At 41.2% G+C, this 14528-nt stretch overlaps 1 protein-coding gene across 3 annotated transcripts in view; it reads left to right on the top strand.

The window, feature by feature from the left end:
* Positions 1–14528, top strand: part of pard3ba (par-3 family cell polarity regulator beta a) — a 256267-nt gene that overhangs the window by 80904 nt on the left and 160835 nt on the right. Inside the window, exons 1-3 of one of the 3 annotated variants that reach the window (XM_049469676.1) lie at positions 3065–3190; positions 3525–3616; positions 14315–14404. In XM_049469676.1, the coding sequence (XP_049325633.1) occupies positions 3561–3616; positions 14315–14404 (146 nt within the window). In that variant the 5' untranslated portion in view covers positions 3065–3190; positions 3525–3560. Of the gene's footprint in view, positions 1–3064; positions 3191–3524; positions 3617–14314; positions 14405–14528 lie in introns of those variants that run through there. The other 2 variants (XM_049469675.1, XM_049469674.1) reach the window with 2 other exon arrangements.

Below are 14528 nucleotides of genomic sequence, written 5' to 3'. Positions count from 1 at the left end.
TAGATTATGACTCCCTACACAAAAAAACACAGATAGTTTATGTAACATAAGAAATGCTGGAAACTCTAACAGTATCTGAACCTGCTTCATGTCTCTAGCAGCATTCTAATATTCATTCTTATTGCTTTTGGCTCTTAACCTCAGCCTGTAATCTGCTACTTAGAGCTGTAATGGACAGGCAAACAAACGGGTGTTGGTAGCAGTTAGTTTTACATGAAGCTTCTTTAAACCATCTGCCTGAGGGAAGGAGCTGTTGTTTGTGTTGGAACACATGGCCAGCATCTAAAGTCATTTCCTCTGCTGGTTTAATGAGGGGCTTGTCAGAGACAGCATGCAATGAGCTCCTGTGCTTTAACTCTAGCAGTTTTCTCTAGCAGTTGTTTCTCGCAGGCCTGATCCCTGACCTTGTAGAGCTGGATGAAGATGAGTTTATTTGAATTGAGCACTTGAATTGATCAAACTGTGCTCTTGAATATAGACGTGTAGAATGCACAGACTGTGGCAAATAGGTTGGACACCTCAGCATTTAGAGGTATTGCTACTTTCAAAGGCACCTTTTGTACATTTAAGTTGTGTTTCTTAGCCTTTGTTCCACTCCAGAACTACCAGAACATAAGTTTCTTTTGAATATTTTGCATGTTCCCTCAAATATAAAAGTTCTTGGCATAGTTTGGTACATGGAAACAACTAAATGTGAACGACAAACAATGTTGTTAGCCTGGCATAACATAGATATCTTTGGAAGGACCAGTCAGGGAAGCACCTCGGAGGTAGCACTGCTCAATGAACTGCAGCTTGAGAAAAGCACCCCTTGAAGAAACACCACTCAGGAAAGCACGTAAGGGAAGCACCGGTCTACAAGATGGAAAGCACCACTTGGGGAAATACAACTTGCAAAGTGACCCTTTGGGAAGGGTCCACTCAGAAAGTGCTCTTTGGGTTAGCATCATTCAAGGAAGTTTTGTTTGGTGCACGGCAATTTGTGAAGGGGGATGCTGCTGGGGAAAGGTTCTTTAAAGAAAGCATCACTCTGGGTAGTGCCATCGGGAAATGGCTGTTGGGAAATCCTCACTCAGGAAGCACCACTTTGGAAACACTTCTTGGGGAAGCAACCCTTGGGGTTGCACAATTTGGAAAGTGTCCCTTGCGAAAAACATCACTCAGAAAACCTCCCAGTGGGACTCAGGGAGGTGCTGCTCGGAAAATGTACACCTCGTGGAAGGGCTGCTGGGTAAAAGCCTCCTTTGCAGAAGAACCACTCAAAGAATTAGGGAGTGCACACCTTGTGGAAGTGATGCTGGGGAAAAGATTCTTTACAGAAGAACCACTCAAAGAAGCACCTTTTGGAGGAGCACACCTTGTGGAAGGGCTGCTGGGGACAGTCTCCTTTACAGAAGAACCACTCAAAGAAGTGGGAAGCGCACACCTTGTGGAAGTGCTGCTGGGCAAAATGCCCTTTGCAGAAGAACCACTCAAAGAAGCACCTTTTGGGGGACCACCGCTTGTGGAAATGCTGCTGGGGAAAGTCGCCTTTGCAGAAGAACCACTCAAAGAACCACCTTTTGGGGAACTCACCTTGTAGAACTGCAGTTCAGGCAAAAAAAAGCCCTTTGCAGAATAACCACTCAAAGAAGCAGCTTTTGGGGGAGCACAGCTTGTGGAAATGCTGCTGGAGAAAGGGTTCTTTGGTAATCACCACTTAAGAAAATACCCCTCATGGGATTTCAGTTCCTTCTGGGGTTTAAGTTTCCCTAGGAAAGTGAAAGTGCCTCTTGGGAAAGCACTGCTTGAAGAAGCACTTTGATAAGGACACCTCCTATTTTGTTGCCGGGGAAGTGCCCCTTGGGTAAGCAGCACTAGGGAAGCACTCCTCAGGAAAGCTTTGCTTGGGTAAGTGCACTACTTGGAATGCTACTGGGGAACGGGAATCAGGAATTGCTGCTGGGGAGATGCCACCATTGAAATTGCCGCTTGAGCAAGAAGGTACCAACCAGGAAAGCAGGCTGCTTGTAAAAGCATTGGTGGTGAAGAGTTTTATGGGGAAGTGCCATTGGAAATCACATTATATTTTTATATTTCAATCCTGATTAGATTTAATGTTGATCCAGAAGGATCTTTGGATTTTTTCCAGTGTTTTGTTTTTTTAATCATTGCAGTTTGAGGTGCTCATTAAGGTTGGGTAACTATTTATAATAGCTTTCAAATAGCTACATTTTTAGGGCATTGACCCCAAACCCTGCTCCAGGAGACGTACAAGCCTCCCTGAAGGCAAAGTTTGGGTCCAGCCTATCTGATCCAACAGATGTCTGCCTTCAGAAGTCCTTAATTTGCTGAATCCTGTTCATGTAGCTTGCCATCGGCTACCGAAGCCCTGAAGAGAACAATTGGCCTTGTTCTCTCTGGGTGAGTAGAGTGTACTTTGTCCCCACATCAGTCCAAAGGGTGATGTCCGTAGCACAAGGCATCTGTGGGCTAAAGTATCAGAACCAAGTCGCTGCGTTTTCCTCCGAGTGTGCTGTGATGCTACACAGAAATGCTACATCAGCAGTTTGAAAAGAGGTGGTGGCTGACTTCCCATGTATCAGAGGAGGCATGTGTTAGTCTTCACCCTTCTGGTGTTGGGGCATCACTAGTGATAGGGGGAGTCCTAATATGTGAGTTGGGTAATTGGCCATGTATATTAGGGAGGAAATGGGAAATGGGGAAAAAAGGAAAGATGGTGGGTAAATAGTTCTATATGAAAGTGTTAAAAAAGATCAAAAACTGGATCAACTGTTGTTAGAAAACTGACCAAAATATTTGGCAATATATATACACATTTTTACCATCTTTTGCCAGAAGCTTTTGTAATTGTAGACTATGACGCAACCATTCAAATATCTCTCTTTCTCTCTTGTGCACTCTCTCTCTCTCTCTGTCTCTCTCTAGCAGTTTTTAAACCTCTCTCAACCCCCCCCTCCCAATCCCATTTGAGCTGAGTGCACTTAAATATGAAAAAAAAACCTAAGGATGCACAATAACAATAGCTCCACCAGCCGCTATGCCGGGCAGTAGCATGTGGCCTGGCGGGGGGATAATCACATGATGGTTAATCTAGGTCATTTTTTGTTTGAGAGTGGGGGTCCCATGTGTGTACGTGTTTGTCTCGGGGTGGGCCGTCGTTAGTTGCAGATTAGAGGTGGGAGTGACGGTACGTTGTTTGTTCTTTTACACTTTTGGCTTTTGTTTTCTCGTTTGTTGCCCTTCTTCTACTTAGTCTTTTTTACTATTTGGTTTGCGAGTCTGTCATTCGCCTTCAGGTGGTACTTCTTTGTGACTTGGGTCATTAGAGATGAAGAAAGAAAGAGAGAGAGAGAAAGAGAGAGACAGAGAGAGAGAGGAATGGGCAGAGAGTGCAGTGTCTTAGGGAGTGGCCAAATACACCCACCGAATATCTGCAATATTGACAAATTATGGTTGTCCAGCTCAACTGAATCAGCATTTTCTTTTTGTTGGTGTAAACTGGACTGTATTTGTGTTGACAGGGCACCGGCCATGCGTTGACCGTGAGAGGTGGTGCCATGGACAGATTGAAGGAAGAGGTTCCAACGATCAGGCCAGGAATGATGTCCATGAGGTAAGAATATGTGCTGTTTCTTCTTTGTTTTATGTATTTATAGAGTCACCTTATGGCAAACCTGGGCCTAGAAATGGGTTAAAACTTAGCTTATGTATGGTGAATGCCTTGTAACAATGGGACATTCCATGGTCAAGGATATCTGGTAGTTTAGGGATGTTCAGTGAGTCTTATCCATAAAGTGGGGGTTTGGTTGCAGGGTTTCATTTGACCTAGCCTGAATGTGTCTGAATTGGCAAGGCATGTGGGGGCTCCTGGTCAGACATTGTGATTAACTACGGACTCTGGTTCCAGAAGGGACAAACAATGAACCAGTGACAGGGTTTCATTTACCCAATGCTTATCAGTGCTCGAGGATAGTTATCTCGACTGGGCTGAACTGATGGAATGGCTGCCTTGGCACGAGGGTAAAAGAGGAATGTTCTGTAAGCACAGTACAGCCTCCTTAGTACAGTGGTGCTTGAGTTTGTGAGCCCTTTAGAAATTTCTGCATATATATAAATATGACCTAAAACATCACCAAAACATCACAAATTTATTTATTAAGGAAAATCATCCAATACTACATTTCCTTTCAGTATCTGGTGTCCCTGCAACTAATCGTCTCTGGTAACAGTTGATAAGTCTTGACAACCAGCCTGGATTAATTTTAGCCCAATCCTTTAGGCAAATTTGCTTTATTTTGTTTTACTCTCTACTTTTTTTTTCATAATTGTAAGAAGGTGGCGTTTGGAGAATTACCTGATGGTACTGTGTGTTTTTTAATTAAAAAAAAAAAAAAAAAAAAAAACTTCTCAGTGTCTCGTTTTAAATGTCAGGGCTCTCAGAATTCAACCAATGAAGTGTGGAAATACTTTGAGCTTGTTGAAACTGTAAAAAATGTGATTTCTTTGTATCGCTAAAACTATGCCCCTATTTTTAGCATTGTATGCTTGTTGGGAGCACTGGCTAAAAGCTCTGTATTTCAGAATGCTAAGGGAAATTGGAGGTGGGCTATTCGGCAAAAGTTTGTAGTCGTTTTTATGATTCATTACACCCCAAGTCCTTTTCAAGGTGGATTTCTCCTTTAAGACACTAAGCAAATAATCACACGAATTAACACAATGGCAGCCTTAAGAAGTGGTGAATTTGTGGTGTCAGTCTTTTTTAATATACTACCAGTGCACTTTTAAAGTTCTCAGTGCCTCATTTTAAATGTCACGACTCTCTGAATTCTACCAATAAAGTGTGGAGCTACTTTGAGCTTAATAATGGTGTAAAAATAGTGATTCCTTTCCATGGCAGCACTATGCCCCTATCATTTGCACTGTAAGCCTGTTGGGAGCATCAGCTAAAAGCTCTGTATTTCAGAGAGCTGAAGGCGAAAAAAGTCGATTTCTAAGGAAAAATCACAGGAATTAACACAGTGGGAATTTTGAGGATGGGTAACTTTGTGGTGGCCAGCTGTTTTTGTATGTTTTTGTAGCAGCCATCTTCATTCTAACTCTAACGCTAGGCTACATTAGCCTCGTAGCTCCAGCAGCACACCTAAAGAATTAAACCTCAGGCGCAAAAACAAGCTTTTGAAACCCAAAATGCCAAGATTCCAAATTGCTAGCCCAGATGTGGGCATTGTACATATGCGATGCTAATACTGTGTGTAGCTATTACACACTTTATCATCCTGGCAGGTGTCATGAGATGTGCGCTTGTTGCCATGGCCACAGAACTCTGTGAGTGTGCACATGTGTGTGTGTATATCTGTGTGTGTGTGTGTGTTTGTGTGAGTGTGTGGGTGCGCCGCAATCCCTCCGGAGGCGCTGTCGTTCTTATCGCGGGTCATATGACCTCCTCTTCTCCCTGAGAGATGGATGCAGTTATCTCTCTCTCCTCTCTTCACCGGCTCCGTCAATCAGCATTAGCGACACACACACACACACACACACACACACACACACACCCCTACCTAATTTAACGGCTGAGCTGGTAGCAGTACACTACAGCATACTACATTACTTTATCTGAAAGAAGGCATTAAAGGTATTGCTCACGTTTTTCACCTTCCCCTCATCAAAACACCATTTGCCGGGTCGAGAGCGAGTGTTGGTGTCAAAACAGACACATTATCAGGACCTGACTTGATATGAAAGTTGCTTAAGTCTGTATCTTAGAAAAGATTTTACACTCATCTTTATAGAAATGCAATTTATAAAGAAGGATAGAAAAGGTTACCAGAAACAACTTGATTGCAGTTCCTGCAGAAACTGCAAGTGTAATTCTTTGTTGATTTCTGGCTTAGCAAGGTGTTGCTAAGGTGTTGCTATGGTGTCCGTGGTGGCTGCTATGGTTTTGTTAGGTGGTTGCTAAGGTGTTGCTATGGTGTCCATGGTGGCTGCTATGGTTTTGCTAAGTGGTTGCTAGGTGGTTGCTAATATGTTGTTAGGTGGTTGCAATTGTGTCCATGGTGCTTGCAATGGTGTTGCTAAGTGGTTGCTAGGTGGTTGCTATGGATTGCGCTGATGTACGGGTTTTGCTAAATGGTTTCTTTGGTGTTGCCAAGTGGTTGCTAGATGGTTGCTAGGTGGTTGCTATGGTGTTGCTATGGTGTCCGTGGTGGTTGATAAGGTGTTGCTATGGTGTTGCTATGTTTTGCCAAGTCTTTGCTTGGTGGTTGCTAAGGTGTTGCTATGGTTTCTGTGGTGATTGCTAAGGTGATTCAACTGATTTGGGCAACTACACATACAGAAGTATTGTGTAGCACAACATTCCAGGAATCTCAGCTTGATGTTGTAGAGGTTCCTAATGCTGTCCTTCGATAATCCGTACCATGCAGATAGGCCTGTAACGATCATTTTTTGTGTGGACTATATATTGTTGAATAAATTATTGCAATAAACAATATAATTGTTAATTAAAGGCCATTAAATTACACACTGACATAACAAGAATAGAATACCATGACAAAGCAATTATGTCCTTTTTAAGACAACTAAATTAATATTTTATGTTTTTTTTTAATATTTGATGCATTTTTCACATACCGCCATTCCGCTAGAGGTGCTGCAGTGTTCCTGAGTGTTCTGGTAACCCAGGTCACTATCCAGTATATTCATCTGTGGATGGTAAAAGAGCTAGCGCTTCGGTTAGCAGCTAATGCTAATACTGCTCCAGCCTTGGTGCTGGAGAAACTTGACTGAATTTCCTGTATAACACTGCACCTCAGTGGAGTGGCTACATACAACCTGACTGGTAAAATTCATACATAAGGTGCACTGGCGATTTTTTTGAAAATTAAATGATTTTAAGTGAGACTTATAGTGTGAAAAATATGGTACATGGGCTGCATCGTCTTTTACTTGTGACTGATTGGCTTGTAGGAGTGCCAAAATCACTTCCTTTCACATCAACTGTTTTGATTTAATATCCACAACTTTGTTCTAATCCACAATTTTGTTACTTGGCCTGTCAGGTTACGGTTAATTTCGGTGAGTCGGGCCCCAGAAATTGCAGATGTTTATGAAGCTGAGATGCAGTAGAGCTCTTTTGACCTGTTGTTACGTCAGTAGAGCCTCAGAAATCAGCACACAGCTCAACTATCAGCAGTTCAGAATGCTTTTCTGATGCTTTATGAATCGTTAGGAAAGAAATCCAATTCCGTCGTCACATTTCAGCCCCTGTTGGACTGCGCTGGAGTCTGCTTTGGTGTCGTTTTTTATGCGAATGCTTGTGTGTTGGGGGAGGCTATAATAAGAAGCATAAGAAGTGCACCAGCAGAACAGTAACAAGCTGATGCTTTCTCTCTCTCTCTCTCTCTCTTTCTCTCTCTCTCTCTCTCTCTCTCTCTCTCTGATATGCTATGAGCCGGTTTGTGGCTTTGTTTGTGTTTGTCAGTGTGAATCCACTGCCGCCGCCGCCGCTGCTGTTGCTGCTGCGCTGGGGGAGGATGTTATTTTGGTGCGAATGTAAATTCGGAGTGTGCGCGAGAGTGTGATGGGAGAGTGTGTTTGCATGTTCGTGAATGTGTGTATCTGTACTCGAGTGTGTTACAGGCAGGCAGGCCATTTAAGAGATGCCATCGTGCTCCAAGACGGTGACAGAGCCCGGCATCTCTCTCTAACGACGGTGGGAAGGTCACCGCAAATGAGCCTCTGCATCCAAACCTACCTGCACTCCACAACAGCCCATACCTCCGGCTCGGACCAGTGGTCCGCATAAAATGTTTACAGTGGGCAGCCTCGGGCTCGTCCTTGGCGAGTTGTTATAAGGGATATACACTGGCAAGAGCTTGGCGATACAATACGTATCATAATACAGGGTGTACAAATATGGCTGCTGCTAATGCTTATTACTAGCAGTCAACTAATCTGTTGATTATTTATTCGATTATTCGATTATTCAGCTTCATCTATCAGCTTCTTAATGGTCACGGCTCCATTTCCTAACCACTTCAAAATGATGCACATCAGGATACAGGGGTTACAATAAGGGTTGCACCTTATGATTATTACTAGCAGTCAACTAATCTCTTGATTGTTTATTCGATTAATCGATTAGTCCACAATTTATCTGCTTCTTAAAGGGCACAGCTCCTGTTCCTAGCTTGCTCTATCACAACAACTAGGGCTGCAACGAATGTTTATTTTCTTAATCGAAAAAAATCTTTCGATTATTTTTTTGAATAATCGATTACTGAAAAATGTTTCTGCTTCTTTAAGGATATGGCTCCCTTTTCTAACCTACTCTTCACTTCAGAATGATACACATCATGATACAGTGGTTACAACTAGGGCTGCGACTAATGATTATTATTGGGAAGTATCTAATTTGTTAATTATTTATTCGATTATTCGATTATTCAGCAATCTATCAGCTTCTTAAAGGTCAGGGCTCCATTTTCTAACCACTTTAAAATGATGCAAATCATGATACAGGGGTTGCAATTACGGCTGCACCTAAGGATTATTACTAGCAGTCAACTAATCTGTTGATTATTTTTTTTTTCGATTAATCGAATGATACACATCATGCTACAGGGGTTACAACTATAGCTGCAACTAACGATTATTTTGGTAATCAACAAATCTTTCAGTTATTTTTTCGATTAATCGGTTACTGAAAAAATGTTTGTGCTTCTTAAAGGGCACGGCTCCTTTTTCTAATCTACTCTATCACTTCAGAATGATATGGATCATGAGATAGGGGTTACAACTATGGCTGCAGCTATTGCTAACAATTATTTTGGTAATCGACAAATATTTAGATAATTTATTTGATTAATCGATTACGGAAAAAGGTTTTCACTTCTTTAAGGGCACAGCTCGTTTCCCTAACCTACTCTATCACTTCAAAATCATAATACAGGGGTTAAAACTACGGCCGCAACTAATGATTATTTTGGTAATCGACAAATGTTTTGATTAATTTTTCGATTAATCTATCACTGAAAAATGTTTCTGCTTTTTTAAGGGCCCGAGTCTCACATTTCCATCAGTTTTTCCTCACGCCAGATGGGATCATCTGGAGTTAAGGCACGACACGTTTTCCTAAGCCTCAGTGTTGATGCTAATCAAAGGTGTCTTTTGTTAGCATTCTTAGCATTAGCATTCGATTCTACTGAGGAATGGAGCGGTGGCTAAAGTTTGAGCCTGACAACGTGGGACTTTGTAATTGTGTTGCTCGTTTGAAAACTCCTCAAAGGCTTACTTTGACAGAGATGGAAGATTTTCAAGGAACCCACCACAACACAAACACACACACACCCTCACACACACACACACACACACACCCCTAAAACACACACCCCTCACACACACAAACACACAAACCTCCATGCACCACCAACCCTGCTTTCCTTGTTTTTTCCCTTCTGTCTGTTCCTGTCTCTATTGAACTAAGAGATGCAGGTAAGCACCTGTGCCTCCAGCTTTCTGTGTAAAACACACACACACACACACACAGTAAATGAGAGTGGTAGCAGTAGCTCTCAGCTTATTTGTTTGGCCATTAATGCTGCCCCTCAGGTCACAAAGCAGCAAAATGGATCTGAAGTGTGTGTGGACAGGAGTACAAAGTAGAGGCCTGAAGTGTGTGTGTGTGTGTGTGTGTGTGTGTGTGTGACATAGAACAACCACTCATAGTTCCATTAAGATCTGATATTACATTTAAAAAATCATATTCGCAATATTACTGTATTTATTGTGACACTTTTAGGATTGTGCAGCTTAAGACAGTTGCTTCATTGTCACCACAATTTACCTGCTTTTGCTATGTGGTTGATGTGGTATCCCAGGTGGTTGCTGTGATGTTGCCAGGTGTTTGTCATGGGGATACTATGTGGTTGCTATGGTTTTCCATGCAGTTTCTGTGATGTTGCAAGGTGTTTGCCATGGGATAGCTAAGTGGTTGTTATGGTATCCAAGGCTGTTGCTGTAATGATGCTAGGTGCTTGACATGTGATTGCTACGGTATCTCAGTTGGATACAGTGATGTTGCTAGGTGTTTGCCATGGGGTCTTAGGTGACTGCTATGATGTTGCTAATTGGCTGCTAGGAGATTTTGCTACAGTATTGGTTGGCATTTGCCATATGGTTGGTAAGTGGTTGCTATGGTGTTGCTAATTGACTGCCAGGAGATTTTGCTACAGTATTGTTTGGCGTTTGCATTGGGGTTATTAAGTGGTTGCTAGGTTATTGCTATGGACTGTCTTATGGTTCCAAATTAATTGGTTGAGGTTTGCCATGGCATTGCTGAGTGGTTGCTATGGGGCTAGTGTGGAATTGTTACAGTATTGGTTGGTGTTTGCCATGGGGTCTCAGGTGACTGCTGTAGTGTTGCTAATTGGCTGCTAGGAGATTTTGCTGCAGTATTGTTTGGTGTTTGTGTTGTGTTTACTAAGTGGTTGCTAGGTTATTGCTATGGATTCTCATATGGTTGCTATGGTGTTGCTTTTTGGCTGCTAGGAGATTTTGCTACAGTATTGGTTGGTGTTTGCCGTGTGGTTGCGACGTAGTTGGTAATTGGTTTCTGTGGCCTCTCGGGTGGCTGTTATGGTGTTGCTAATTGGCTGCTTGAAGATTTTGCTACAGTATTGTTTGGTGTTTGCTTTGGGGTTACTAAGTGGTTGCTAGGTTATTGTTATGGCCTCTTATATGGTTGCTATGGTGTTGCTAATTGGCTGATAGTAAAATTTACAACTGAATTGGTTGAGGTTTGCCATGGCGTTGCTGAGTGGTTGCTATGGGGCTGGTGTGGAATTGTTACAGTATTTGTTGGTGTTTCCTTGGGGTTGCTCAGTGGGTGCTAGGTGGTTGCTGTGGTATCTTGGGTGTTTTTTGTTGTGTTGCTAGGTGGAATTAGGACAGGGCTGATAGATAATGTGCACTATATATATTGTGTGTATGTGTGTGTTTATATGTATGTATGTTGTTTATGAAAATGAAAAGCCATTAAAGCCTCTTTATATTAAACTGAATACACTACTGAATATAAGCAGCACTCATCCCTATCTCATGTTCTACAATATGTGCATGCTTTTCTTCTTCATCTCCTTTTGAGCTTCTGCTTCTGTTCTATTCTCTGATCTTTTAGCTTTGTGTACCGTTCCTCCATCATTCCATTATCAGCCTTGTCCTTATCTCTGTATCCTATTCATCTTCATTTTCCTCCCGCTCTCCAAAGCGAGAGGTTGCGCTTCAGATGGGCGAGCGAGGGGGGCCTCCAGTCAGCCGGATAAACTCATTAACTCCTGAAGAACCACACTTCTAACACCTCAATCTCCAGCCCCAAATGTGTGGGTGGGTGGTCTCGATCTGCAAATGAGAGATTAGATGATAAGACGCTATATATAAACTATAGAGGTTTAAAGGTGAGCTGGAATGCGGAACTGTACACTAACATACCAGGAGTCTTGGGAAAGCAGTATGTGAATTGATCATGAAGTGTTACCTCAGGAATCAGCTTGGGAATGCCCACTGCCCACACCTGTATATCATATTTTTCACACTATAAGGTGTGTGCTTTATACATATAAATTATAAGGTGAATTATGTGACACTAGTAAGGGGGGTTATCAGGTTTTCCTTCTACTTCAGCAGGACCTGTAAAGCTCAGGTGAATTATAAAACCATAATTCTTAAAAAAAAAAAAGAAAAAAAAAAAAAAAGCACTGTTAATCTACACAGATCAGATTTCTCCCCTTAAAAACTGTTTATCTGGGTGAGAAAAGAACTTTCTTTTATTTACAGTAAGCTTAGATTTTCAGATTTCCACTAAGGCTGCGTGCAGCAGCATTAGCATTAGCAGCTACCCGCTAGCACTAGCCGCAGTTAGTGGCTAAGGCTGCCTGGCAGTGCTACGCTGAGGAACCCTGAGTCTTCCAGTAAGCAAGAGTGATATTATCTAGCAGTTTTTCCCACACAGCTCCCCCTTAAAATGATTTTCATTCTATATAACCCCACAGAAAAGATACCTGATGAGATTAGCCACCCATCCCTACTGTACTTTTTGTAGTAATAATACTTTAGGTACTTTTATGCATACTTTCTGGAATTGTCCAGAAATATCAGCGTTCTGGGATGAGGTGCTTAGAATTCTCTCTTCATTAACTGACACAAATTTTCCAATAAGCCCATCTCTGCATCTTTTACTTGATAGTTCTACCTTTAGCGATGCTCCTGCCCCATTCACTTTCTGTTACACACTGGTTACATTCCTTTTTAGATATTTTTTACTTAGAATTCTCAAAATCTTCTGCTAGAATCAATGAAGCAAATCTACATATAATGAGGATATGGCTGAATGGAATTAAAGATGTGAAAATCCTTCTTTTATCATAATCACTTTCTAGTAATAGACCTTGTTTTATGTATATATTGTGTAAATGTGTGGTGGTTGTGTGGGGAGGGATGGTTGCGGGTAAGGTGAATTGGAAGTAGTGGGTTGGGTGTGGGTGGGGTGAGATGGGTGTGGGCGGGGTGGAATGAGGGTGGGATGGGTGTGGGTGGGATTTAAAAGACATACGAAAACATTGTCTATTTTGTAATGCACTATGTTGTTACATCTGTTATCTGCAAAATTTTCAATTAAAATAATTTTAATTCTGAGGTAAAATAATGGGTGGTAAATAAGATCAAATACTCATACATCACAATAAAATGACTCATTATTAATTTTAAAAGATAAGGTTTCAAAAGATACGGTTGTCCAGCTGTATGTAGTATGCATGTGTAGGATTTGAGGTTATTGCTGTATTGCTGTGTACATGCTGTTTTCTGAGCGAGAGCTTGAAAGGAACCGTGGCGTTTGGTCAGTGAGGCTGATCAGGCGCACTAAATGATCCGAAAGTACACCCAGGAGGAAGCTAACGGAGCTTAACAGCAGCTACTTGCCCTCTGGGCTTTGTTCTCTTTCGCTTCAGCGCCCCCGCTGCACTCCTGACCCATGGAGAATCAGGGGCAACAGTGAGCAATTGATACTGATACTGAACCAGATACTCACTTTCTTGCTTTTTGTCTTCCGGCTCTGATTTTTATTATTGGATTAATTGAGGAAAATGTTGAAATACCATTTTTTTTTGTAAAGTAGTGAATTGTACTTTGCACTTTGTACTATATTAAACTTTATATTAAACTCTCTGCTTACACTGGGGGTATGTAACTGTTTTTTTATTCAGGGCTGGAATTTTCTGCCAGCCCTAAAATGAGAACATATTCCTGGACCCACAGTCCTAGTCAAATCAGTTCTGGACCTGTCCGAAGCTAACATTTTTTCAGAATGTGTTCTTGCAAAAAATCTGTTGCTTGGCAACAAATTTGGCTGATTGCAACTGATACCTGACAGAATCCAGTTTGAATCTTAATGTGACTGTAGTCATTACAATCTTGTAATCTGATCAAATTCTGACTAAATTCCACTAGAACCTTACATAATTTTGATCTGAATCCAGCTGTAAACCCAAATGTTCCTGTAAACTCGACTGTAAATAACACAAATTCATCTAAACTCAAATAGTAACATAATTAGCAACATAATTTTAAATGAAATCAATTGTAACCCAACAAACCTCTGACTGAATCAGTTTATAAAATTCTAGCTAAACTCGACTGTAGACCAACAAAATTCTGAAGGATCTTGACTATAGACCTACAGATTTCTGACTAAACTCAATTGTAGACCAACAAAATTCTGACTAAATTGAGTTCCAACAAAATGGAAAAGGATCTCAGTTCAACAAAATCTGACTAAACCCGACTGTAGACCAACAAACTTCTGAAGAATCTTAATTGAAGTCCAACAAAATTCTGACTAAACTCAACTGTAGAGCAAAAAACTTCTGAATAACTCAACTGTAGACCAACAAAACTCTGAAGGATTTTAATTGTAGTTTATCAAAATTCTGACAACTCAACTCTAGACCAACAAAATTCTGAATAAACTCAATTGTAACCTTATAAAATTCTGTCTGAACCCGATTGTAATCTGACAGAATTCTGTCCAAATCCAACTGATATTAGACAACTGGAATTTCTGTCCAAATCCAGTTGTAACCTGACAGAATTGTCTAAACTTGACAGAAACCTGAGTAAATTCTGCCCTAGCTTGACTGCAATGTGGCTTTCTGATTTCTGTATGGAAAAATGTATAAGCTTATCTTTTTTATTTTAGTCATTAAAGATAAAATAATGTTATCTTACTCTTTGAATTTGTGTTTGTATGTTTAAGCAGCACTCTCACAAAGACAGTGGAGATTTCTGGAGACCTGGGACCTTTGGGAATTAAAGTTGTACCGTACTGTTCTTCACTGAGTGGACGGTAAGAAAATATATTTACATATATTTGTTGACTTTTATCGTTTATGTTTTTAACCAAAATCCCAACACAAATCCTTGTATTTAGTAAAACACGCAGGGTAACCCTTGCCTAATATGTTGTAGAT

Source organism: Astyanax mexicanus, chromosome 21 (assembly GCF_023375975.1).
Source record: "Astyanax mexicanus isolate ESR-SI-001 chromosome 21, AstMex3_surface, whole genome shotgun sequence".
NCBI classification, from domain to species: Eukaryota; Metazoa; Chordata; class Actinopteri; order Characiformes; family Acestrorhamphidae; genus Astyanax; species Astyanax mexicanus.
Note: the sequence above shows the minus strand (reverse complement) of the source record. Positions and strands in the feature narration are given on the sequence as shown.